At 33.4% G+C, this 27,948-nt stretch overlaps 1 protein-coding gene across 7 annotated transcripts in view; it reads left to right on the top strand.

The window, feature by feature from the left end:
* The window catches only part of LOC138713755 (inactive dipeptidyl peptidase 10-like), an 883,892-nt gene that overhangs the window by 335,112 nt on the left and 520,832 nt on the right, over nt 1-27,948 (top strand). Inside the window, exon 1 of one of the 7 annotated variants that reach the window (XM_069846145.1) lies at nt 9,714-10,572. The exons of the other annotated variants lie outside the window; for them this stretch is intronic. Coding sequence (XP_069702246.1) covers nt 10,465-10,572 — 108 coding nt within the window. The 5' untranslated portion in view covers nt 9,714-10,464. Of the gene's footprint in view, nt 1-9,713; nt 10,573-27,948 lie in introns of those variants that run through there. 7 annotated transcript variants of the gene reach the window in all.

The raw sequence follows: 27,948 nt of genomic DNA, 5'->3' as shown, positions 1-27,948 counted from the left end.
CGGTCGAGTGTCGCACCCTCGAGTGAGATACGATCTGTCGTGATACGCTCGTAATAAATAGAAGCACAGTACAAGGTCATCTCACCGACATGTCTTATCTTGTATGGAAGGCGACAGATAAGATACACATATGTTTTGCTCACACGGTAAAACTAAGGCTTTATTTTCTGCGTTTATGACAAACGTTCAATGGAACAGCCAATGGTACCAAAACAGGAACATGAAGTTATAAATAAAATAGTATGAAAAACTTCTATATACAGTTATTATTTCTAATTAATAATTATTCAATATTTGATTTACCTTACTTACTTACTTACAAATGGCTTTTAAGGAACCCGAAGGTTCATTGCCGCCCTCACATAAGCCCGCCATCGGTCCCTATCCTGTGCAATATTAATCCAGTCTCTATCATCATATCCCATCTTCCTCAAATCCATTTTAATATTATCCTCCCATCTACGTCTCGGCCTCCCCAAAGGTCTTTTTCCCTCCGGTCTCCCAACTAACACTCTATATGCACTTCTGGATTCGCCCATACGTGCTACATGCCTTGCCCATCGCAAACTTCTGGATTTGATTTACCACATATATAATATGATAGGTCCATACATAGTGTTCCGCCTATATACTGCGACAATGTAGAAACGTTTTACAATAATAATATTCATATAGTTGCAGATTAATAACAATATTAGTACAGAGATAACGTCACAGAAAATATAATAAAACGAATAATCATGCTGCACAACTGTTACAGACGCAAAGATTGATACACTAATTATTAGAGATTATTATTATTATTATTATTATTATTATTATTATTATTATTTCATTATTACTAGAAAACTTTATACAGTTCTTGCATTATCGTGATTGTGTTCTCCGTTTATAATAATTACATTTACATCCAATAACATCTATCAGATGTGGGAAAAACAAAATCACTCCTGTGTGAGGGGGGGGAAACATTTACCTACAACATTTATATTACTTTTAAAGCAAGTTTTGTAGTTGTACTATGGAGAGGTTAGTTAAACACTGCAAAGTTTTGAAATGATAAACATCTATGATGTTACTACACAGTTCATCACTGTAACAAGAACGAATATCTAACTCTCGGCTTATACCGTTCGAGGATTTATCGCTCGTGACAATTTTACCCATCATGCATGTGCGCTACCTATCGGATTATGCTATGAACTACTTAGCGCTCGAGCGAAAACGTCCGCTGCAGAACTCTGATATTTACAATTAATCTTCATTCCATACCAGAAGACTCCGCATATCAAGAAATGTACGTGTCCGAAGTCCTTCCTACTGTTTGCAGCTTAAAGAACCTCTTTATGGTACCTAGAACGCAACGTTAATTTCAGTTTGTTGCCTGAAAGCACAAACTGTTATGCTATAGAACAGCCGTGGCGAGAACGTGACTCGCGAGACATTGTGGCTCGCAGTGATAGCTGTGCATTTATTTCGCTTGCTTGTAGTCTCCGCCAACCCCTCACTCTCTCACTCACTGGAGTCAAACTCCGTTCCATTTGTATTTGTGTCTGACCTGAGAGTGGCATATGTCTCTCTCGAAACCATGTACGAAAGTTCCAAGTAAGATGGGAGGACGCATTTTTTGCTGTCAACATGATGAGAATATTAAATGTATGATTTGTTCACAAGTATTACGAGGAAAACGGTTGTATAACATAAAACGGCATTATACTACATGTTACTGATGAAACATTAAAAGGTTAAGTGTTATTGTTGTTATCATCATCATCATCATCATCATCATCATCTCTGTACGTCGACCCTTTTTCAGCAGATGTACAAATAATGTGGTTAGCTCTTCAGTTTGAACTCACTGATTTACTATGTGATGTCAAATGAAAGCTAGATGTAAGGACTTGACAAATGTTGTACTTCCAAATCTTTTAATATTTCAGGAGAAAAATTCGCTCCGGCACCGGGGATCGAACCCGGGTCCTTGGTTCTACGTACCAAGCGCTCTGACTACTGAGCTACGCCGAATTCAATCCACAGCACCGGCCCGAATCCTCCTCCTTCAATATTTCCCTTTATGGCCTGACTCCAAGTTCGGCATATATGTTGGCGTATATGTCCAAAGTCAACTGCCATTTATTAGGAGCGCACTCAGCTGAGTGACTTGTTTGGCCGGGATTCCGCAGTTACGTGCACAGTGATCTGTACAAATATATGCACTGCAGCTATGAGAATATTATAGATTTATTAATTTGTCCTACAGAATAATATCTGTAATATTGACAATTAATTTTTCTCCTCAAATATTAATTGTCAATATTACAGATATTATTCTGTAGGACAAATTAATAAATCTATAATATTTTCAAATCTTTGCCAAAAAATAAATATCCGAAGCTTCGTTCTTTCGCTTGCTCTGTTGAAGCCATGTTCGCTACAACTTACGTCTGTGAAAAATTATTTTCAACAATTAAAATAGTAAAAACCAAATTTAGATCACGACTGACAGACAGATACCTTCGTAATCAACTACGACTGGCAGTAAGTGATATAATTCCTGATTTGAAACTTTGTCTCAGAGGCATTCTGAAGACAGTTAATTTTAGGTTGTGATATCGTTCATTTCTTTCTTCTTTACACGTAAACATTAGTTTGTAGCCTTGTTCTGTATAAAATTATATTTAAGTGCTTGAAGTAAGGAAAATGAAAATCCGTTAATAAGTCAGACAGTTGCTTCACTTCCCCTTCGGGTGACCGCCTCCCTCCGTAAGTGCTATGCACGTTGCAGGTTACACAGTGGCTCGGCGCACGATTACATTTTCGCCACCGTTGCTATAGAATGTTTTATTTACGCTGACCGAGTTAAGGTTATAAGGTCTTGTCTTCCACTTAAGGGGTTAGGTACAGCTTATAGCAGTAAATTTTTTTGGAAATATTCAACATTTTTTTCCTTCATTACTGTATCTTGTACAATAACGAAAATTGGTATGTGTAAAACACTGTCCTTCTGCTCTATGAAAAAAAATATTTATTGTTTTTAAGGTACTGATATTTACTATGTTTTGCATAGATTTAATAGCAAAACGTGCTGAATTTAGTTTGCAGGTAATTTCTTTAATATAATATTTTTCCAGTTTAACACAATATCGATTTTTAAGCCAAGAAATTTGGTTGTTGTTGTTTCTAATAGGGATCTTCTTTGCATATTTCCATTCGGTAATGAGTTTTGGAATAATATTCTGAAGAAATTCCACAGATAGTAACAGTATATTCCTACTACAAAAAAAGAGTAATTACTATAATAGTAGGTGTCAAATCTACGGAATCGTGTAGGACTATTTTCAAAAAACTACAAATAATGTCCATGGCTTGTCAGTATATCTTTTCATTAATAATCTTCCTCGTATGTAATTGTGAAAGCTTTGTAACTAATTCAACAGTTCATAGCATAAATACACATAAAAAAAATGACTTTCATACTCCATCGGCAAGTCTATCGTGCTATCAAAAAGGAGTGCGTTATATGGTAGTAAAAATTTTTAATAACCTCCATATCGATATAAAAATCTAACTCAAAACATAAGATTATTTAGGGCCAAATTAAAGAAGTACCTAATTTCTCACGCCTTCTATTCTGTAGGTGAATTCATGACATTCAGTAACGATTCATGAAATTGATGCTAAAACTTTGTGTTGTACTAGTAGACTATATTGTAAATCTCATCTGTATATATTTCATCTAGACTGTGACTATAAATTAAGACTTTATAATAGTATTAAGTATTTTCACTTGTTCCATATTCCAGCTGTGAAGCAATGTATGAATACCATGGAATGTTAATAAATACAATACAAGATACGGATGCCAAAACTGGACATTAACCTCAGATCAACTAAAGCAAATTTAATAATTAGGAATGAGGCTTATGTATTTTGTGGCATAATACATATTATATCTTAAAAATATATTGACATCAGCAAAAATTTAATGTCGAATTAATTGCAGCTACAATGGAGAAATCATGTCCAGGGCATGCTGGACACAATTTTCAGGAAAGAGAAATTTGGGTCGAACTTTGAAATGTTTAATCCTTGATGATGATGATGATGATGATGATGATGATGATGATTATTATTATTATTATTATTATTATTATTATTATTATTATTATTATTGTCAGTACAGGAGATGGCAACAGCGCTTACTTTGATCAGAGAAGCATGTTGAATTAGTTATGGGCCAGTAGAAACAGAAGTGCATGGATTCACAGTCCTCGAAAAGCCACCCAGCCTGAGGGTTGTAGTTACGTAATGTTTACAAGTCGCCAGCCATGTTGATATACTGTATGTGAAAGGGGAACACTATTCTGCGGTGTTGCAACCACGTTCAATTATTTGTGATAAAATAAAAATATACATGAAACGTTAGCTTTTTAACAATAGTGCATATATTGATTTTCCTATTTCATTCGTAATTACAGTACATGCTCAATTATTCTTGTAAATAAATACATAAGGTATTATCGTACCCTATATACTGTTAGTTAAAAGTAAATTTAAATTGTGGATCCATAGAAGTTTAAATAATTAACGTGGATTTTAAATCATTTTAATAACGATTACAATTGGCGTACAAGATATTTACATGTGTAATTGTAACTGGCCAATGAACTTAAGTGATGCAAATGATTATGATATTTCCATTATTATAAATCATTACTTTTCCATATATTTAAGACTAGCCGTATCCGTGCGCTCCGCTGCACCTGTTAGAAATAAATATAAAGTAATTACATAATTACATAATTGGAGATTTATCCTTCGAAGAGGTGGAAAAATTCAAATATCTTGGAGCAACAGTAACAAATATAAATGACACTCGGGAGGAAATTAAACGCAGAATAAATATGGGAAATGCGTGTTATTATTCGGTTGAGAAGCTCTTATCATCCAGTCTGCTGTCCAAAAATCTGAAAGTTAGAATTTATAAAACAGTTATATTACCGGTTCTTCTGTATGGTTGTGAAACTTGGACTCTCACTCTGAGAGAGGAACATAGGTTCAGGGTGTTTGAGAATAAGGTGCTAAGGAAAATATTTGGGGCTAAGCGGGATGAAGTTACAGGAGAATGGAGAAAGTTACACAACACAGAACTGCACGCATTGTATTCTTCACCTGACATAATTAGGAACATTAAATCCAGACGTTTGAGATGGGCAGGGCATGTAGCACGTATGGGCGAATCCAGAAATGCATATAGAGTGTTACTTGGGAGACCGGAGGGAAAAAGACCTTTAGGGAGGCCGAGACGTAGATGGGAGGATAATATTAAAATGGATTTGAGGGAGGTGGGGTATGATGATAGAGACTGGATTAATCTTGCACAGGATAGGGACCGCTGGCGGGCTTATGTGAGGGCGGCAATGAACCTTCGGGTTCCTTAAAAGCCATTTGTAAGTAAGTAAGTAATTACATAATTAAAATAGGACATTTGATCCACGGAACAACTTTTACAACAGCGCAAGATAATCTGCTTCGCTCATTACCCAATTTTTTTTTGCATTGCATTTATTGCATATATATGTTATGTATTTTAACACGATTCAATTGAGCATAGTTAAAATTTGAATTATAAAATAATGGATTGCTAAGCTAACGTACTATTACTGCATACTAAATCAATACACTCTCGTTGTTCGTTAAATCTCTGAGATTAAAATGAGTGTACATAAATATTATTTTAAGAAATACAGAAAACGAATGTACAAAATAGCCTATCAAATTCTATGTGCATAAGAAGCTATTTTAATCTCACCTGTCCTCGATTCACTCAGACGTTACTGTAATAACATTATAGCATTATGTCCATCTAGAGAAACTACAATTTCCAATGGTGAAATAATAATTAATTACACAAATCGGTTAATTTAGCTTCTGATATTACTTCATACAAACAGAAACATTGTCTGTAGGCTATGTTTAATAGCTTTCGATTGTTGCTGTCCAAGGCCCCTTATAGACGAACTCATTTGTTTTTTAATTCATTACACGGCCTTAGATGGCAGTTATTTTAATTTTAAAACTCATGTATCTCATTAAATATCAGTCCTATCAAACTTTTTCAAGGAATAAAACTTATCGCAAATTATTTTTAAAGAAACGTTTGTTATGTAACATTTTTCATGAAAATCAATAATAAGCGAGATATTTCGATTTATTTAATTCAGGCCCCCTTATAACCCCCCTTTTAAATAATATATTTTGAATGCCATATAGCCTAAAATCTAAGTTACAACGAACTTAATTTATATTCCAATTTTCATCGAAATCCGTTCAGCCATTATCGCGTGAAAAGGTAACAAACAAACATACAGACAGACAGACATACAAACAAAAATTTCAAAAAAGCGATTTTCGGTTTCAGGGTGGTTAATTATATATGTTAGGACCAATTATTTTTGGAAAATCGAAAATTAGCAGAAAATTTTCTGCTGCAGATTTATTATTACTATAGATAACTATCTTTCAAGTGTGTTCTGTCTCCAAACTAATGTTATCTCATCCGACAGGTTGAGTTACTTAAAAAAAATCTTCCTCTTGTTGAACACTTTCCATCTTATTGACTTCGCAAAGTTTCATAATCATTGCACTGACAGAATTATAGATTTTCATGAAACATTTCCTTTTATTAAACGATTTTTAGCTTATTTATTTTGGTAATTTTTATAATCGTAACGATTACAAATTTTGATGAAGATTTTCCTCTTATTAAGCAATTATTCTTTTAGCTTATTGATTTGGAAAGTTTTATAATCATACTGATACAATAAAATTATTAATTTTGTTTCAAATGTTCCTCTTACTAAGCATTTGTTTTAGCTTATTGCCTTTATTAAGTTTTATAATCATACTAATCAAATTATAAACTCCAGTGAAAATTTTCCTCTTATTAAACAATTTTTTTAACTTGTTGACTTTGCCGAGTTTTGAGAAAGTTACACAACACAGAACTGCACGCATTGTATTCTTCACCTGACATAATTGGGAACATTAAATCCAGACGTTTGAGATGGGCAGGGCATGTAGCACGTATGGGCGAATCCAGAAATGCATATAGAGTGTTAGTTGGGGAGGCCGAGACGTAGATGGGAAGATAATATTAAAATGGATTGGAGGGAGGTGGGATATGATGATAGAGAATGGATTAATCTTGCTCAGGATAGGGACCAATGGCGGGCTTCTGTGAGGGCGGCAATGTACCTCCGGGTTCCTTAAAAGCCAGCAAGTAAGTATTATTATTATTGCTACTGATAAAGCTATCAGTGCTGTTATTAATATTACTATTATTATTATTATTGTTACTATTATTATTATTATTATTATTATTATTATTATTATTATTATTATTATTATTATTATTATTATTATTATTAGTATTACTAAATCAATAACTAGTAAATAACTGATAATAGTCAACCAAAGATTGAAAATATAAATTGAAATGGAGATGTAGCGTAGTAATTATTTTTGTAGGCCTATACATTGAGGCACATATACAGGGACATCATTTTATTTTTACTTCAATTTTTATTGTACCTGAGTTTTTTAATGTACTTCACTCCCACCCCTTCTACTAATGAAGTTCTAACTGTCCTCCACACAGAACCAAGGCCGCATATAGTAAGCAGTACTGAGTTAGTGAGTATAGTACGTTCCAGAAATATGTTCGCGTTTTCCAGTGACGAAAGAGCTTTCAATATTGAATCATATTTTCGCACAGGTACTGTCCGTTTACCTATGTCGCATCCCGATTTCCCCCCACCTGATTCTGCTCCCCCCTCTGTAAAAGCTGGGCTGTCTTAGCTGTTTTCTGAAAACATTAATTTTGCGTTAGGAATTGGACGTTTACGTAATATTATACAACTGTTTAAAATAACTTAAATAAAAGGGCCTCGTTAAGTAATTAACTGTCGCGTGATTTCTCCCCTTTCTACGATCCTGTAGCATAACCACTTGGACGGACAGTAGATAGCATGTCTGAGTAATTTTATCTGTGCGGGCCGGGCAGAAGTGAAGATTGAATTTACAGTACGTAAGGTACTCTTTTTTAGAGTAGGTACAGAATTATTTCAACATGAGTTACTAGTACGAAGGACGAAACTGGTAATTGGAATTAGATGCAATAGTCTATAGTGCGATAATATGCACAAAAGAACTGAAACCTGTATCGGAATGAACGGCCACCATTTTCAAAAATGTGTTTAAATATTCATATTATGATTATTTTTCAATTTAATTTCTTTCTCTATATTGTACGCTAGTGTGCTGTAGACAGTATAATAACCACTGCATAATGAATACGTTCGCATAGATAACTCAGTTCGTGAGTAAAAACACTCATTGTTAATACTGTACTGTATTTTGATTAAACAAAAATCTAATGAAAATTATCGAACTCAAAATCGCGATATTTCCTAGTTTACGTGAATGGATGAACTACTTTTTTTCCCTTCTATACCTAGTAAAGTGATTTGTTTGTGTTTTGCGCCAGTATCATCGAACTACAGTCGTGGAAGGGGATATCAAACTGTGTTTCCAGTTCTCTATAGATATAGTCAGGTTAATATTAAAAATGTTAGTAAAAATAAAATGATGTCCCTGTATAAGAATTATGGTAACACTTGCTGATAAATAATAATAATAATAATAATAATAATAATAATAATAATAATAATAATAATAACAATAATAATAAAACCTGTTATGTCTGTGTATTCAGCGTAATGCCCTGTAATGTCTCTTCTATACCGTTGAGCAAAGCAACATATTACATTTTCTCCGAGAGAACAGCGAATAAATTCCTCTTCCCATTCTGTACGCAACCTTCTGTTCCTGCTAGAGACAGAGGATTTGTAGGGCGACATGGTACCGACACTGTTTACCTTCAGTACGTGAGCGAGACAGAGAGCAATGTACAGGAATCTCCCCTTATCGGTATTAATGTCTTTGATTACACGATGTAATCACTATACCCAGTTTGGTCACCGCAGCTCTAGGGGAAAATTTCCCTCATCACATCACTACTATTGATTGATTGTAATGTATTAACTTTATGGTTCTCTGATTCTATATTTCTGTATGCACACTGAATTATAACGCTACTATAGTCTCTGGTTTCGTATGCAGTTATTCAATTTCTCGATATAACGTTATAAATAAAGTTAATAGATTAAACATTCATAGATAGTGGACGCTCTGTTTTTGTTCACACATTACTGAAAGTTGCTGGATAGGTTAGCCTATACAACCGGCCCCGATAAATATCCCTACTTTTCCAATTAACAGGACTAAGTATTGATTTCCACTCTCCACACCATAAGAGAATATTACATAGTTCACATATCGTATGCAGCGGTTATGGATCGTGTTTATTTTTGTATTATTTGGTCCTGTTTCGTTTCCATAGTAATATCTGAGCGAACCTTTTTCCGGTGTTACTTGAACTAATGGAATTATCGGATATAATTTAATTGTTAGAGTGTGTTGTTTGTGATTGCGTGTTAAGTTCGGACGTTTTCGGCTCTTCGTAGATTTTCCCTCTTGTGTTGTATGAACAGGAGGAAGCGATGTGGCGTCTCTCTCCCCTCCACTGCTCGCCTACCTACCCGCCACCCTGCGTGGTGGAGTCGTGCCATTCGCTCGCGCAAGCCGTCTACAGGAAAACCTCAACCGGTCGGTTCAGTTTGTGAACGGCAGCCACCAAGAGAGGAGGCGTTATATTTTTTTTACACTTTTTACAAAAAATACTACAATTTTTGTAAATCAAACGAACAAACACTTTAAAACAACGTTCCATACATCAATTCTGTGCCGTCTTGACTTTAAAAAAAGAGCAAAATTTGTAACTTTGAAATAATGTTAAATTTTGAATACACAACTTGGAATATTTGTATATTTTTCTGGTCGTTGAGCTGAACTTTAACATCAAAGACAAGTAATTCCATCCCGATATAATCAACAGATTGTCACTGAAATTGTATTTGCTTTCCTAATTAATTCAACTGAGGAGAAAACGTGTGTCTTGTGTCTCAGAGTGGTAAAATATTTTTCATTCAGCAGTACTTTTAAAAACGGCTGAGAGATAGATGATAAAATTTAACAACTAAAATAATTACTTCAATAAATTTTCATCAACTCCAATTTCATGAAGTGCGAGCTGTATATTTTTGCAACGAAATAGTACCACGCCAAAAATTTCTCGCTTCTTACCAGAACAAATTCAGGCTAGGATGAAAAACCATTGCTCAGAGGTAGTCGAAGAGAACACATGATTCCGTAAAAAGGTGTGCAAGACATTTTTTTACAATGAAACTGTTGGCGATATAATTTGAGGACAGTTCACACGTTTGTCGTAGCACCGCATTTTCTTCACCGTCAACTCGCGTGTTTGTATCATTGTTGGCAACAATGGCTCAATCAAAGAAAGAACAAGAACAACAGCAGGCACAAGCTACGCCCCCACCGCCTCCTCCACCAATCAAACGAGTCGTTGTGGCCGTTTTACCTGGCAAAGAGGTACGTAACAATGACTGGTAGATGTTGTGACGTGTCTTGATGTCACCACTCCCTGTATGTTAGCACTTCGTTCTGTCCAAAACCCTCACTAAGTCTCCCAAATAAAAAATAGTCCTATGTATACTGGGTGTTCATTTCAAAGTGTGTCATGACGTCGCTGTTAGTGAGTCAGCGATTTGAAGCGAGTTTCAGCTTTTATGTCAGAACAGTTGCCTATTAATCAAGGCGTTCAATCTGAACTTGAGAACGTGTACGGTGTAACTTGAACGTCGTAGCAACAGATGGCGATCTGTACGGTCTATGTGCTACCATAACCTCTTTCGAACTGTGTTTTGCGCGGGCAAGTCGTACACAGGGTATTTGTTATCATCAGTTGTGTACGGCAACATTATTATTATTGTATCTCCAATGGGGGGGGGGGGTAGCCCTATTTTACATATGTATGCTAGGGCTATCGTTTTATACAAAAAATAGGCCTAAGCATAAAACAAATTGAAAAGAAAAATAAATTAGCTTACACAATGGAAATAAAACGTAAACAATCCGTAATTTGAACATTGCGATTGCAAATCAAACATCAGTCATCAATTGAGACATACAGAAAACAGTTACAACACATAAACAAAACCTTTTTTATAGCGGTACTCTATAAGAAAGGTTTTGTTTATGTGTTGTAACTGTTTTTTTTTGTACGGCAACATTCCACAACAAAAATCAAATGCTCCGTGTCCATGTTGACCGTCGAAATTAATGTCAACAAATACTGTACGTAAGTAATCGTCTTAACCCTCTCCCCATATCCCGACAGTAAGAAAAAACTCACCTCAGTACGTGTTTCCGAACAGTTCACATTCCTACCACTACCGGCGTTACCGTACGTATCGGTAAGTACTCTTCTGAATGAACGCCGTACTTGCTAGGCAACTTCTCTGGCATATAGGTAATACGCCTCTGCGGAAATGTAGGAAGATTGAATTCTCTAGGCTCATCGACTAGCCACATGACGGCATACAGCGAGCCATGACACACTTTGAACTGAACACGCAGTATATCGGATTTTAAGTTATCGAAATGACTTCCAAACGTGGTTCTTGTACTTTTATAAATAAATAGGCACAAACTCGAAATGTAATTATATTGCTGAGTCCAGAGTCGTGCGCAGGATATTTTTAATAAAGGGAGGATTAAAGGAGAAAAGTCACAATTTGTTTTAACAAATTACTTCAATAAACTTTTAATTAACTGTCTGTTACTTGTAATATCAGGATTTAAAAAAAAATCGTATGTATATCTCCGATGTTGTAAACCTCTATCACAGTGAAATATTTCACTAACTCGCTGATCTCTTTCCAAATGGACGAGTCTAGCCCCCAAGTACCCCCTTGCGCACGGCCTTGGTTCACTGTCATTCAGAATAAAATTCGTGCTGTACGCATAAAAAGTGTATTCCGCAATAGTTCTGTAACATGAAGGCGTTTTTTTTTTTTGCCCGAACTTTGTCTCTTGATATGGCAAAAATTAGACGGAGTAAATAGTAGCTATACCAACCGATGATTTGGAAAAAATTAAGGTATTTACACAAATCTATCGTTTAGCTGGATTATTTAACTCGGAAAAAAAAAATCAAGAATGTGATATTTGCACTCCGCTACTATTTTAAGGCAAAATTCATTTATTTAATTTGTATAAAATGAACCTATTTTGTTATTAAAAATCAGATAGCTTTTTTTAAAATATTATTTGTGCTATTTTTTGTAATAATATGAATGTTATAATATTTTTTGTGTAAAATGTTTAATAAATAATCAGATTTACTTCAATGATCAATATCTTGGAAAATTTTTTTCTTAGTATTGCATAACTCCGTACAATTTTAGTATGAATACCTTACAATATTTCGTATTAAATACACATTATTTTCCTAAGTCATAATGACATAAAAATCTGGATATTATAATATTTAAAGGAAATATCTTCCATTTTGCGTTATACTTGAATTATTACACTTCTGACGTAGTTTATAGGCCTATTTACAGGGCTTTCATTTCAAAACTTCTCAGTCTAAATAACTAATTATTTCAATTTAATTCAATTTAAACAAAAAACACGTGAATTTAGATATTGAGGGGGAAGTCTGAAACCAGGCTTAATTGCATTTTAGATTTCACAAAACCACCCACACTTTGAAATTTCAAACGATACCCCTATATTTGTACACTTAAATAGGAAAGATCATTCAATTTTTTATGCACCTCATTCATTTGTTTTCGCATCTTTTGTTTTCTATCGTCACCTGGGAAACTGGATTGTTGTTATTGTTGATTATAGCTGAAGAGAATAAAGATACAAAAACTTACTGAGCATTTCATGTAATAGTTGTGTTTGTGTATTAAATTATTTTAATACACAAGAGAGAACATAAATCATGAAGAATGTTTCGAACAAGCAAAGAGTTGTTTATGGCTTATTCATAAAGTAAAGAACAAAATTTAATCTTATAAACCAGGATTCAATAAAAATACATTTTGGATTTTTCGACAGATGACTTATAGTTGGAGTTGTAAAGATGAGGTGTATTTTTTTTTCCCCCCCTCTTCTATAAAATATGTTCATTGTCGTAAAAACAAATCAGTTACACGTACATTTATATTGACTTTCATATGCAGTATTTTCGAGCCCATATTCTGTGAAAGTGCATTTGAATGCCAAGCCTGTTCATTGTCAGAGTTAAACGGAAAGCTGTTTTCGCAACTACGTCACGCGTTACAGGTGTCAAAATTTCCCCGGAGCTGGGCGTTGCATGGACGAATGAACGCGTCGATGTACAAGTCCTGGATCAAGGGGAACAGCAATATAGGTATACAAATAAGAGAAATTGCATTATAGTTGGTTTGCTAGTTGTTATTAGTTTAATGATACAAATACTAACATAAGCCTAGATAATCACTCTAAAAGTGTTCATTTATTTATTTTTTTATTTATTCATTTACTTATTTATTCACTTATTCACTCACTTATTTACTTATTTATTTATTTATTCATTTACTTATTTATTCACTTATTCATTCATTCATTTACTTACTTATTTATTTATTTACTTATTTATTTAAGTATTTATTCATTTACTTATTTATTCACTTATTCACTCATTCACTCACTTACTTACTTATTTATTTATTTACTTATTTATTTACGTCATTTATTCATTTACTTATTTATTCACTTATTCACTCATTCACTCACTTATTTACTTATTTATATATTTATTTACTTATTTATTTAAGTATTTATTCATTTACTTATTTATTCACTTATTCACTCATTCACTCACTTATTTACTTGCTTATTTATTTATTTACTTATTTATTTAAGTATTTATTCATTTACTTATTTATTCACTTATTCACTAATTCACTCACTTACTTATTTATTTATTTACTTATTTATTTACGTCATTTATTCATTTACTTATTTATTCACTTATTCACTCATTCACTCACTTATTTACTTATTTATTTATTTATTTATTTACGTATTTATTTACTTATTCACTCATTCACTCACTTATTTACATATTTATTTATTTATTTATTTATTTATTTAAGTATTTATTCATTTAATTATTTATTCACTTATTCACTCACTTATTTACTTACTTATTTATTTCCTTTATTTATTTACTTATGTACTAATTTATTTACGTATTTATTCACTTAGTTATTTATTCACTTATTCACTCACTTATTTACTTATTTATTTATTTATTTATTTACGTATTTATTCATTTACTTATTTATTCACTTATTTACTTATTTATTTATTTATTTATTTATTTATTTATTTACGTATTTATTCATTTACTTATTTATTCACTTATTCACTCATTCACTCACTTATTTACTTACTTATTTATTTACTTATTTATTTATTTATTTACTTATTTATTTACGTATTTATTCATTTACTTATTTACTCACTTATTCACTCATTCACTCACTTATTTACTTATTTATTTACTTATTTATTTATTAACGTTTTTATTCATTTACTTATTTATTCACTTATTCACTCATTCACTCACTTATTTATTTATTTATTTATTTATTTATTTATTTATTTATTTATTTATTTATTTATTTATCTATTAAATAATAGGCAACTTCTCTGACTTATAAGCTGAAACTCGCTTCAAATCGGTGACCCAACAACAGTGACGTCATGACACACTTTGAAATGAACACCCAGTATTTCTAACACGAGACTAAATTGTATTTGTGACTATTAGTCGAGTACGGTGTGTTCCCTACCATCTGGTGAGTAATGACATGTGTTAATTTCCGTAATTTATTCGAGCCTCTAGATTTGGCAGCCATATCCATTTAAACGTTCACCCTCTTGTACCTTTGAACACAAAACGTCTACACGATACTATCGGTTTTTGTTTTTCTTTTATTTTAAGATCATGCCACGAAGTAAGTCTGGAGTTAAGAGGCCCGCAATTGATCCGGATGCCTTGAAGAAAGCTGTTGAAGCAGTTATGGCTCCTCCAGGAAATTAAATATCTATTAGAGAAGCCTGCACTGGTTTATATGGAGAATAGATTTTAAATATAATTATTTTTTATAGCTATATTCCCACCTATATTCCACGTATTCCAAGTTACAAGAGGGTATGTTTTAAGGTACATGAACCTGCTGTACCTTTGAACACATTACATATCCCGTCATTTAATTTTTGCATCCTTAATAGATCTGCAAAACAGGAAAATAGGTACAGAAAGTTGTAAGGGAATCTTCAATAATTTTTTTAAACAATTTTTTGTTAAAAAAAATGTAATTTCCCAAAATTAAAAGAAATAAACTCTGAAAAGTGTTTCAAGGTACAACAGTCTTCCCTAATAATTAATCCAAACACCATCTATGTTCGTCAGCAATGTATATTACATTATCTTTCAGTTATATTAATATATTTAAATTGTCGTTAAACTAACGTCTGTACCAGAGTGCTGCATTGGAGTTAAATCGCTCGCTTGAACTCGGTCGAGTGTCGCACCCTCGAGTAAGATACAATCGGTCGCGATACGCTCGTAATAAATAGAAGCACAGTACAAGGTCATCTTACCGACATGTCTTATCTTGTTGGAAGGCGACAGATAAGATACACATATGTTTTGCTCGCACGGTAAAAATAAGGATTTATTTTCTGCGTTTATGACAAACGTTTAATGCAACAGTCAATGGAACGTACCAAAACAGGAACATGAAGTTATAAATAAAATAGTATGAAAAACTTCGATATAAAGTTATTATTGCTAATTAATAATTATTCAATATTTGATTTACCACATATATAATATGATAGGTCCATACATAGTGTTCCGCCTATATACTGCGACAATGTAGAAACGTTTTACAAAATATTATTGATATAGCAGTAGATTAATAACAATATTAGTACAGAGATAACTTCACAGAAAATATAATAAAACGAATAATCATGCTGCACAACTGTTACAGACGCAAAGATTGATACACTAATTATTATTATTATTATTATTATTATTATTATTATTATTATTATTATTATTATTATTATTATTATTATTACTAGAAAACTTGATACAGTTCTTGCATTATCATGATTGTGTTCTTCGTTTTCAATAATTAAATTTACATCCAATAACATCTATCAGGTGTGGCAAAAACAAAATCACTCCTGTGTGGGGGGGGGGGGGGGGAAACATTTACCTAAAACATTTATATTACATTTTAAAGCAAGTTTTGTAGTTGTACTATGGAGAGGTTAGTTAAACATTGCAAAGTTTTCAAATGATAAACATCTATGATGTTACTACACAGTTCATCACTGTAACAAGAACGAATGTCTAACGCTCGGCTTATACCGTTCGAGGATTTATCGCTCGTGACAATTTCACCCATCATGCATATGCGCTACCTATCGGATTATGCAATGAACTACTTGGCGCTCGAGCGAAAACGTCCAATGCAGAACTCTGGGCTGTACTATTCATTTATAGGATAATTTTGCTGCGATTTAAGTGCCAGAACCTAACTATATTGTTCATTCTATAATAGCCTTTAAGATTCTTTATAGTTACGTCAACACAATCTTTAAACATTTATAACGGTGGAAAAGTTTTTCATTATAATTAAGCGTTTCCATAGTTCCATTTTCAAAAATCAAATTGTTGTATATCTGGAATACTCATTCGAACATTTACAATATACTTTTGTCAGGTAGAAATGCGTGCAGGAGAATTGAATATCGTTCTTTGTCATTATTAATTAATCCAAACCGTGTGACTCGAAAATGATGCAATCTCCCGTATTTCTATGAAATGTTATGCATTAATGATCGTATGCTTAATTATTAATATATTAATTCGAATTATGCTATTGGAAAAGCGATGCGATATTCCATGATTTTTTAATGCAAATTTTCATAAATTATCTAACATAGCTTATATTTGGACAATAACAGAAAAGTAATTGAAATTCTGTAAACAGTGTTATATTGAATTATTCATTTTCATGAAACAAAGATGCATTGTGCCGAATGAACAGTGAATTAAATGTATGTGGTTAAATGTGGTAAATACATTTTGCTAAACTTTCATTCAATAACATGCGATATATTCGCATGTATTGTTGGTTTACTACCAAAAATTGTTTATACTAACATCTGTATATAAATTATGTCTATAATATAATATTTTCTGGAGAAATCAAAACTTCCCTAGAAACTTGTTCCATGAACTTTCTTATATTGCTATTGAAAAATGTGATTTGTATGCTTGTCCCTGATGTTTGCTTTTATTCAATCTGTAATTAAGTTGAAACATCAAATATTTTGATGCCGCATATAGTTGGTTTCATGAAAATAGACGTATTCAGTATTCTGATGACGAACAATTTATTTAGGCAATCCGAATATACAGAATGAACATAAGTAATGTCTATAATTGCAAGGGGTTATTATTTGATATATTTAAAACAAAAAGGTTTAATAAAATGTTGCTCGTTTTTGCTTCTTTTTCGAAAAAATGTTATGTTATGTTTTATTTAACGACGCTCGCAACTGCAGAGGTTATATCAGCGTCGTCGGATGTGCCGGAATTTTGTCCCGCAGAAGTTCTTTTACATTCCAGTAAATCTACTGACATGAACCTGTCGCATTTAAGCACACTTAAATACCTTCGACCTGGCCCGGGATCGAACCCGCAACCTTGGGCATAGAAGGCCAGCGTTATACCAACTCGACAGATAAAAATTGTTTTATATGAAACATTTCATAGCGTGTTTTGGGAAAGCCGTTGACTTAATTCCCGACATGGTCAGTCAATTTAAGAGAGCGGTGTATTATGACAATAAATTACTGAAAAAAAAAATAATTTTGTCCTACAAATGTGCAGAAATTTGATCCGAATGAATGATACTTTTCGTTCTTCAAAGCAATTTTTTAATGTCACATTTTTTTTTCAGAACAAAATTCAGGTTATTTAAAGGACAAAACTAAAATTCTTTCAACTATTTATTATCATAATACATTGCTACCTCAAATTGACTGAACATATTGGAAATTAAATCAATGGCTTTCCAAAAACACGTTATGAAATATCTAATGTAAAACTATTTCTATCTCGAAACCGAAGCAAAATCGATAACAATTTTATTAAACTTTTTTGTTTGAAATATGTCTAAGAATAACCCCCTGAATTTAATGACATTTCTTATGGTTCATCCAGTATATATCGGTTTGTTTGTCTCTCTATATGTATGTCTGTTTCTCTCTCTAATTTGTATGTATGTATGTATGTAGAATGTAGCCTATGTATGTATGTATGTATGTATGTACAGTCCGTCCGAGTGATTATGTCTCTGGGTAATTGAAATGGGGAAATCACATGACAGTTACTGAACGGGGCATTTTTCTTTAAATTATTTTAAATGCTGCTGTATAATATTTTGTGCGAGATCGTGCGTATTTACTTGGTTTCCGCACAAAACCAATCCGCGGAAAGTCTAAAATTCTACATTCAGTATTCCCAACCTAACACACACAACAATTTCCCTCTTCTTACCGCTTAAGTGACATATTGATTTTACTGCTTTAGGCTTTTAAAATATTATTTTTAGAGACGTTCAATATAGTAATAATTATAAATTGAAAACTTACCACTGCAATTTCACCTAAATTGGACTGTTAATTATTGTTTTTAAATATTTGCAAAAATTAAGTAAACTCTACGACTACATACCTATTAATTCAATTTCCTGAGCATTATGTTTCTTTTTTAACTTGAAACTAACTAACCTTAAAGACAAAACTGTCCCATTTTCTTGCAATGCGAGGTCGTCACTATGCAAACAAAAGTGTTAAGTAATTTTCCAAGCGGTCCATCTTGCTCCATTGTCTATTTAATATGCCTTCTCGATACTTTCCACACAATAGCCATGAAATATTGGGTATATAGGTTATATACATATATGAATATGAAATAAAATATACCGCAGTACAGTGTTGAAGAAGGAACGTAGCCTATTATATTTTATTACTTAAATTCGAATATAGACGTGTCACGCGATCATTGTGAAATTCTTAAATCGGCTGTCATTCTTTTATTACGTAGAATGAACCGATAAAAGGAAAGATGAAGCTGCTGTCAAAAGAGATTGCTATTTCCCAAGAGACGTAATAAATAATTGTATACAGAGATATTTCTGCTTAGTGATCAGGTTTTGTATTTGTATTGATTGAATTTGGAGTAACAACTTTTACAGTATTCTTTTGTATTCTGAATAGACGGCTGTAGATATTTCTGTAAGTTTTAACCCAAAATTGAATTGCGTATTCTATCATTGATTCTGCTAATGCAAAGTATACGATACGCAGTAAGTTGTATGGCGTGTTTCCTTTTATACTAGGACATACTAAATTATTTAGGTTACTTTTGACGTTACATACTTCTAACATAGCTTCCTATCATCTCAACAATATTTACTTACTTACTTACAAATGGCTTTTAAGGAACCCGAAGGTTCATTGCCGCCCTCACGTAAGCCCGCCATCGGTCCCTATCCTGTGCAAGATTAATCCAGTCTCTATTATCATATCCCACCTTCCTCAAATCTATTTTAATATTATCCTCCCATCTACGTCTCGGCCTCCCCAAAGGTCTTTTTCCCTCCGGTCTCCCAACTAACACTCTATATGCATTTCTGGATTCGTCCATACGTGCTACATGCCCTGCCCATCTCAAACGTCTGGATTTAATGTTCCTAATTATGTCAGGTGAAGAATACAATGCGTGCAGTTCTGCATTGTGTAACTTTCTCCATTCTCCTGTAACTTCATCCCGCTTAGCCTCAAATATTTTCCTAAGCACCTTATTCTCAAACAGCCTTTACCTATGTTCCTCTCTCAGAGTGAGAGTCGATGTTTCACAACCATACAGAACAACCGGTAATATAACTGTTTTATAAATTCTAACTTTCAGATTTTTTGACAGCAGACTAGATGATAAAACTTTCTCAACCGAATAATAACACGCATATCCCATATTTATTCTGCGTTTAATTTCCTCCCGAGTGTCATTTATATTTGTTACTGTTGCTCCAAGATATTTGAATTTTTCCACCCCTTCGAAGGATAAATCTCCAATTTTTATATTTCCATTTCGTACAATATTCTGGTCACGAGACATAATCATATACTTTGTCTTTTCGGGATTTACTTCCAAACAGATCGCTTTACTTGCCAAATTCTTGAAAGACGGCGGACTCCATCTGCAGCAGCATTTCTGGATATCTCTCTCACTGATCAATCTAAAGTCCTTCGGATGTTAACTCTTGATTGAAAGCAAATTTCTCGCTTTCCACCCAACTTGCAATAATTCAGTATGGTAGGACTTCTCTCCCACAGGCTTCTTGTAATGCCTTAAAGTATTGAGTTGCATGTTTCTCTTTTGCAACTTGGATTTTTATTATACACCTTTGTTCCTGCCTTTAGGATTGTATTTTTATTTTTATTTTTTTATATTTTATTTATTTATTTAACCTGGTAGAGATCAGGCCATCAGGCCTTCTCTTCCCCTCTACCAGGGGATTACAACTACAATATTAAGAATACAATTACAATTATAATTACAATTAATATTAAATTTACAGATACAATAAAAATCAAGATTAACTGATTAATAAAATTAGACAGTTTATTGTAAAAGTTAAGAAGAGAGAAGCATTTCTTTTATTGATTAAGTACAATTTAAACCTACTCTACGCAGTAAGAAAATGCTTAATAAGCTTGCTTTTGAACGCTACTAAATTCCGACAGTCTCTGATGTCACTGGGTAGGGTATTCCACAAGCGCGAGAGCGAGATTGTGTATGATGATGAATACGATGATGTCTTATGTGTTGGTATGGCTAGTATGCGGCTATTTTGCGTGCGTCTGAAGAGATTATGATATGATGACAGGTAACTGAAACGGGAGGCAAGGTAGGTAGGTGTATTGTTCGGTACAAATCAGAAATAGTCACTGTATTTATAAAATATGGCTAGGCCTACTTCGAGACTTTCAATATTGCACATTTATGAAACAGTCGCTGCTCTATTACGTAGTACAAAATTTCAATGGTCACCGCTAGGAATACTGATTTACAGCTTTGTTGCCATTACTTATCTAATGTCCTAGTATAATGTAATTTGTATAACATTGTTTTGAGTTCATTTGAAATTATTTGAATATGACTATCACCTTTACTTTTTAACTTCGCTCTAGAATATGCCATTAGAAAAGTCCAGGATAACACAGAGGGTTTAGAATTGAACGGGTTACATCAGCTTCTTGTCTATGCGGATGACGTGAATATGTTAGGAGATAGGTTTGGAAGTAAGCCCCGAAAAGACGAGTATATGATTATGTCTCGTGACTAGAATATTCTACGAAATGGAAATATAAAAATTGGAGATTTATCTTCGAAGAGGTGGAGAAATTCAAATATCTTGGAGCAACAGTAACAAATATAAATAACACTCGGGAGCAAATTAAACGCAGAATAAATATGGGAAATGCCTATTATTATTCGATTGAGAAGCTTTTGTCATCTAGTCTGCTGTCAAAAATCTGAAAGTTAGAATTTATAAAACAGTTATATTACCGGTTGTTCTGTATGGTTGTGAAACTTGACTCTCGCTTTGAGGGAGGAACAGAGATTAAGGGTATTTGAGAATACGGTTCTTAGCAAAATATTTGGGACTAAAAGGGATGACGTTACAGGAGAATGGAGAAAGTTACACAATGCAGAACTGCATGCATTGTATTCTTCACCTGACATAATTTGGAACATTAAATCCAGACGTTTGAGATGGGCAGGGCATGTAGCACGTATGGGCGAATCCAGAAATGCATATACAGTGTTAGTTGGGAGGCCGGAGGGAAAAAAGACCTTTGGGGAGGCCGAGACGTAGATGGGAGGATAATATTAAAATGGATTTGAGGGAGGTGGGATAAGATGATAGAGACTGGATTAATCTTGCTCAGGATAGGGACCGATGGCGGGCTTATGTGAGGGCGGTAATGAACCTGCGGGTTCCTTAAAAACCATTTGTAAGTAAGTAAGTATGTTTATCCTATGTAAAATGTCAGTCAATCATGATCCATAAATAAACGGGAGCATCTGTATTTTTATAATATTATACAATGCCAATTTTCTTTGTTATTTGCTACTCTTTGCTTATTATTGCATATGGAAAGTATTTCTACTCAGAAGGCAGTTCTTCTTACACAATAACTATGATATTTGTATCAAAAGTGTACATGTCAGATGTTAGGTATAGGCACACTTATTAAAAAACTGCGAAATTATGACGTCATTATATGCAAAAAAAAGTTAGCCAAACATGTTATTTTATTGTGTGATAACCCTTTTATATAAGCATGAGAAAACCTGTTTTCCGTCTAGACTCCAGGAGTTACCTGTTTCTTAAACACGAAGTGTTAAATTATAACACAGAGTTCAAGATTTTTACATATTTGACTTCAGTGAGAAAGTGAAGAATTCCATCCCTTGAGATATTTTCTTGTTTTCCGTAGCAATAGGACCATAGTAAGAAATTTGTTTGGGATTTGTGATTTCTCATTTCAATGTAATAGTATTGTGTTACTGAACACATCTTGAAATTTTTAATTTTTAAGGAAGGTCGTTTTAATTATTAGCTAAATAAAGTAGAATGTAAAGTAAGACAGAAAGAACATCTCAGACATATCTTTTTGCGTTTATCCGAGGAGTAACGGCATCGGAGGCCGCTAGAATCATTTGTGATGTTTACGGGGATAACGCCATCGGGAAAGTATAGCACGAAAATAATTTTCTCTTTTCAAAGAATGCCATTTTGACATGAATCATTTTGAAAGTTCAGAAAGTCCGTCCTATTTTGATGAAGACAATTTAAAAGCTATAATTCACGATGATTCGACTCAATCAAATAGTTAATTGGCCAGTGTTATTAATTGCGAATTAATTACCAGGAGAGACCAGAAATGTCAAACAAATGACAATCTGGTGGCATTGAAAAAGAAATTAATTGTAATCAATCAATCAATCATCGGACGACATTTACATTCCATGAGTAAAGTTAAAAAATTGGATGTATGGGTAGCGTGCGCTTGGAGCGAAATCCACGAAAAATAGCGTGCTATCATTTGTTTTTTTCTTTTTGTAATCGTAATTATATTTGAGACTTTTAAATGATCTATCTAAATAAACATACGATGCGTGAATGAGTTGAAATTTGTTTTTCTTTTTTTTATGCTGTTTTCTCGACTTTAAAATTCTAAACAGCTTATTGAATGAAAAAGCTCCTTGAACAACAGTTATTGTCAGCTTGGTCTGAAACTTCTCACAGAGGTCAATTAAATGTTGATAAATAGAATTTATTGTTAGAATTTGTATAAAATATTAATATTAAGTTCCTTCGTGGCATATTACACTTAGATTAAAATTTGCTGTAATGATAAATTCATGAAATTTAAAAATTTACTGTTAGATTCCACTTAGACTGAGCTAATTAATTTTTATTTCTATGATCATTTTCAAGCTTTTGAGCAAACTACAAATTTTGAAAACTCTGACGCAAGGAAACTTTTTAGTGATGTAAATATACTGAAACCTATATTTTTAAAAATATAATTTCAAAACTATTATCCCTAATGGCACCAAATTTTGTACAGATGACAAGCCTGTTTATTTAGTTTAAATTTCACAAATTTTGGATGAAAATTGTGGGAGTTCTAAAAATCATACAAGCGTCTCCTTAAATTTTCAATTATGTAATTAAATTTAAGATTCTTAGATGTTTGGTTAGTAAGAAAGTGAAGAATTTGATTGTTTAAGAGATTCAAAAACTGAATTATTTTACATATTAGTGCATTTTTGATATTCAGTCTCACCACAATTTAAAATTTACTTCGGAATATGTATTATATCTCTTTCTCGTGTTAAATTCTATCGTACCTGATTTACATGTTTCGACCTATTATGGGCCTTCTTCAGAATTGGTACAAATTTTCAGAACCAGGTGCTATAGAATTTAACACGAGAAAGACATATAATACATATTCCGAAGTGATATAGTGTTAAAAGTTGTGTAATCAAGATGTATGTTAAAATTTACCCTCTTCTCTTCAAATATATGGCGTAGCTGAAATGTATGTCGAAACTTTGGGAGCATATTCCTCTAATAGATAATGAATAAATGTTATATGGACATTGGTCCGAAAACGCTTTATTTCCTTGCTACGGCCCTTTTTATACAACATTATTTACATTGATGCAATGCATTATGAAATAAAAACAGCATATCACATGGAAATATCAATGTTTGGGTCGACATTGTTGGTGATGTTTTGGTGGGACCTCATGTTTTTCCACTCAGGCTCAACGGAGAAAGATACAAAGAGATCTTAAATTACACCTTACTTATTCTGTTACACCATGTGCCGTTAGCAATACGAAGAAACACGTACTTCATGTGCGATGGAGCTTCTGTTCAATGTTCGTCGATTTCTAATTAATCAAAAGTTCCGTAACGACGGATTGGTAGAGATGGACCAATACCTTGACCCCTGCGCTCACCAGACCTAAACTCACTTGACTTTTATTTGTGGTGTAATATAAAAGAGCTTGTAAATGGAACCCCGGTGCAACACGAAGAGAGCCTTCTAGCCCATATTTTGGGAGGCTGTGAGACAGAACGACATTCTCCAGGGATACATCAGCGCATCCGAGATTGAATGCGACGATGGATTGATGCATGTATTCATGCTAACGGGGACCATCTTAAACACTTCCTGTAATACAGATTTAATGTGGTATGCTATTTTTATTTCTTAATGTGCAGCATCATACATTGTAAATAGGGTTGTGAGAAAAGTGCTGTACCAAGGAAATAAAACGTTTCCGGACCAATCTTCATGTAATATTTTTTCTTCCTATATATGAGAGGAATATGCCCCTAAAGTTTGACATACATTTTAGTTACACCCTGTATAAACATAATTAAATTCGTTACGAAAACTTTCATTCACAGATTTGATAGTAACAAAACAGAGTAGCCTAATGGTTCAAAGTAATGTGAGGGCATATACAGGGACATCATTTTATTTTTACTTCAATTTTTATTGTACCTGAGTTTTTTAATGTACTTCATTCCCACCCTTTCTACTAATGAAGTTCCAACTGTCCTCCACACAGAACCAAGGCCGCATATAGTAAACAGTACTGAGTTAGTGAGTACAGTACATTCCAGAAATATGTTCGTATTTTCCAGTGACGAAAGAGCTTTCAATATTGAATCATATTTTCGCACAGGTACTGTCTTCCGTTTGCCTACGTCGCATCCCGATTTCTCCCACCTGCTTCTGCTCGCCCCTCTGTAAAGGCTAGTCGCTGGGCTGTCTTAGTTCTTTTCTGAAAACATTAATTTCTGTTAGAATTGGACGTCTACGTAATATTATACAACTGTTTAAAATAACTGAAATAAAAGGGCCTCGTTAAGTAATTAATTGTGACGTGATTTCCCCCCTTTCTACGATCCTGCGACATAACCACTTGGACGGACAGTAGATAGCATATCTGAGTAATTTTATCTGTGCGGGTCGGGCAGAAGTGAAGATTGAATTTACAGTACGTAAGGTACTCTTTTATAGAGTAGGTACAGAATTATTTCAACATGAGTTACTAGTATAAAGGACGAAACTGGTAATTGGGATTAGGTACAATAGTCTATAGTGTGATAATATGCACAAAAGAACTGAAATCTATATCGAAATGAACGGCCACCATTTTCAAAAATGTGTTTAATATCCATATTTTGATTAATTTTCAATTTAACTTCATTCTCTATATTGTACGCTAATGTGCTGTAGACAGTAGGCTATATTTATTTTTATTTTATTGGGTTATTTTACGACGCTGTATCAACATCTAGGTTATTTAGCGTCTGAATGAAATGAAGGTGATAATGCCGGTGAAATGAGTCCGGGATCCAGCACCGAAAGTTACCCAGCATTTGCTTGTATTGGGTTGAGGTAAAACCCCGGAAAAAACCTCAACCAGGTAACTTGCCCCGACCGGGATTCGAACCCGGGCCACCTGGTTTCGCGGCCAGACGCGCTGACCGTTACTCCACAGGTGTGGACCAGTAGGGTATAATATACACTGCATAATGAATACGTTCGCATGGATAACTCAGTTCGTGAGTAAAAACATTTAGGCTATTGTTAATACTGTACTGTATTTTGATTAAACAAAAACCTAATGAAAATTATCAAACTCAAAATTGCGATATTTCTTAGTTTACGTAAATGGATGAACTACTTTTCTTCCCTCCTATACCTAGTAAAATGATTTGTTTGTATTTTACGCCAGTACCTATCATCGAAATCCAGTCGTGGAAACGGTGTTTCCGGTTCTCAATCGTTAATCCAAAAGTATAGCAAAGTTGATATTACAAATGTTAGTAAAAATAAAATGTGTGCCTTTCACCTTATAGTAAAGTGAAAAAAAAATATTTCAGAGTTTGAAGCAATTCTCTGCGTAACCGTAAAGCCTAGTTTATAAATATTCTTTGTGCGAGATCGTGCGTATTTGCTTGGTTTACGCACAAAACCAATCCGCGGAAAGTCTAAAATTCCAAATTTAGTATTCCCAACCTAACACACATAACAATTTCCCTCTTCTTACCGCTTAAGTGACATATTGATTATACTGCTTTAGGCTTTTAACATATTATTTTTAGATACGTTCAATATAGTAATAATTATAAATTGCAAAATTACCACTACAATTTCACCTAAATTGCACTGTTAATTATTGTTTTTAAATATTTGCAAAGATTAAGTAAACTCTAAATCATTACATAACCTTACCGTTTGTTTTAAGTTCGCATTTACAGACTGGGGGAAAAAAAAAGGCAGCCGTGTATCACGGCCTGCTGGAGTATAGTAAACACAGAAAACATTTTAAAGCAACAATGTTGAAGATAGATATTTTTGTTTTGCAAATTTGCCGTCATTGGACAGAAACCAAGATGGAGATTTCATTGCAACTAATTAGAAATTCCTCTTTCAGGTATGTAATAAACAATCTTCGCGCAAAATAATGTACGATACACGAGCGGTATGTTTTATTTCAATTCTCGGAAATTAAAAAAAGCTCAACTACGTTTCGCTTTTTCAAACTTTTCCTCGAACATGAAAACGTCAACATACCGCTCTTATAACGTATATTACTATTATGCTCGACCATGCCGAAATGTACTAATTATACACCTGGTAGCAGTCCTTTAATGCATGTCATTAAAGTACACCTACTCATTAAAGTACAGGTGTTTTCAGCCAATGACAACTCAGCTTACAGGTGTTCAGCCAATGATAAGTCAGCTTTGTACCGTTATAAAACTGCAAGTATCGATTATTCTCGGATATGCAATCGAAAGAGAATTAGCGAAAAGTCACGGAGGCTGGAAATCCAATATTGTCGCAGAAGGTTATGCTCTGTTACTGTAATAATTAGCATTAATTGTAAATAATATTCAAATAAATTCAATTTTTCATCTCGTTTTTGAATGTCGAATTCAATAATCAAGGTTATACCAAGTTTAACGGGATTACACAAGGTCAATGACATTATTGTTCCTCGGAAAAAATCAATACTTTCGCGTCTGCGCACATCTCACTATTTCGAGCTATGAACAAGGTCACTTCCGATCTTGTCAGATTTAAATAAAATGTATACATCTGAATAATTTCAAATTGGAAATATGGTCGAGCATAAAAAGTCGTATGAAACTCGCT

This window comes from Periplaneta americana, chromosome 14 (genome assembly GCF_040183065.1).
Source record: "Periplaneta americana isolate PAMFEO1 chromosome 14, P.americana_PAMFEO1_priV1, whole genome shotgun sequence".
Classification (NCBI taxonomy): Eukaryota; Metazoa; Arthropoda; class Insecta; order Blattodea; family Blattidae; genus Periplaneta; species Periplaneta americana.
Note: the sequence above shows the minus strand (reverse complement) of the source record. Positions and strands in the feature narration are given on the sequence as shown.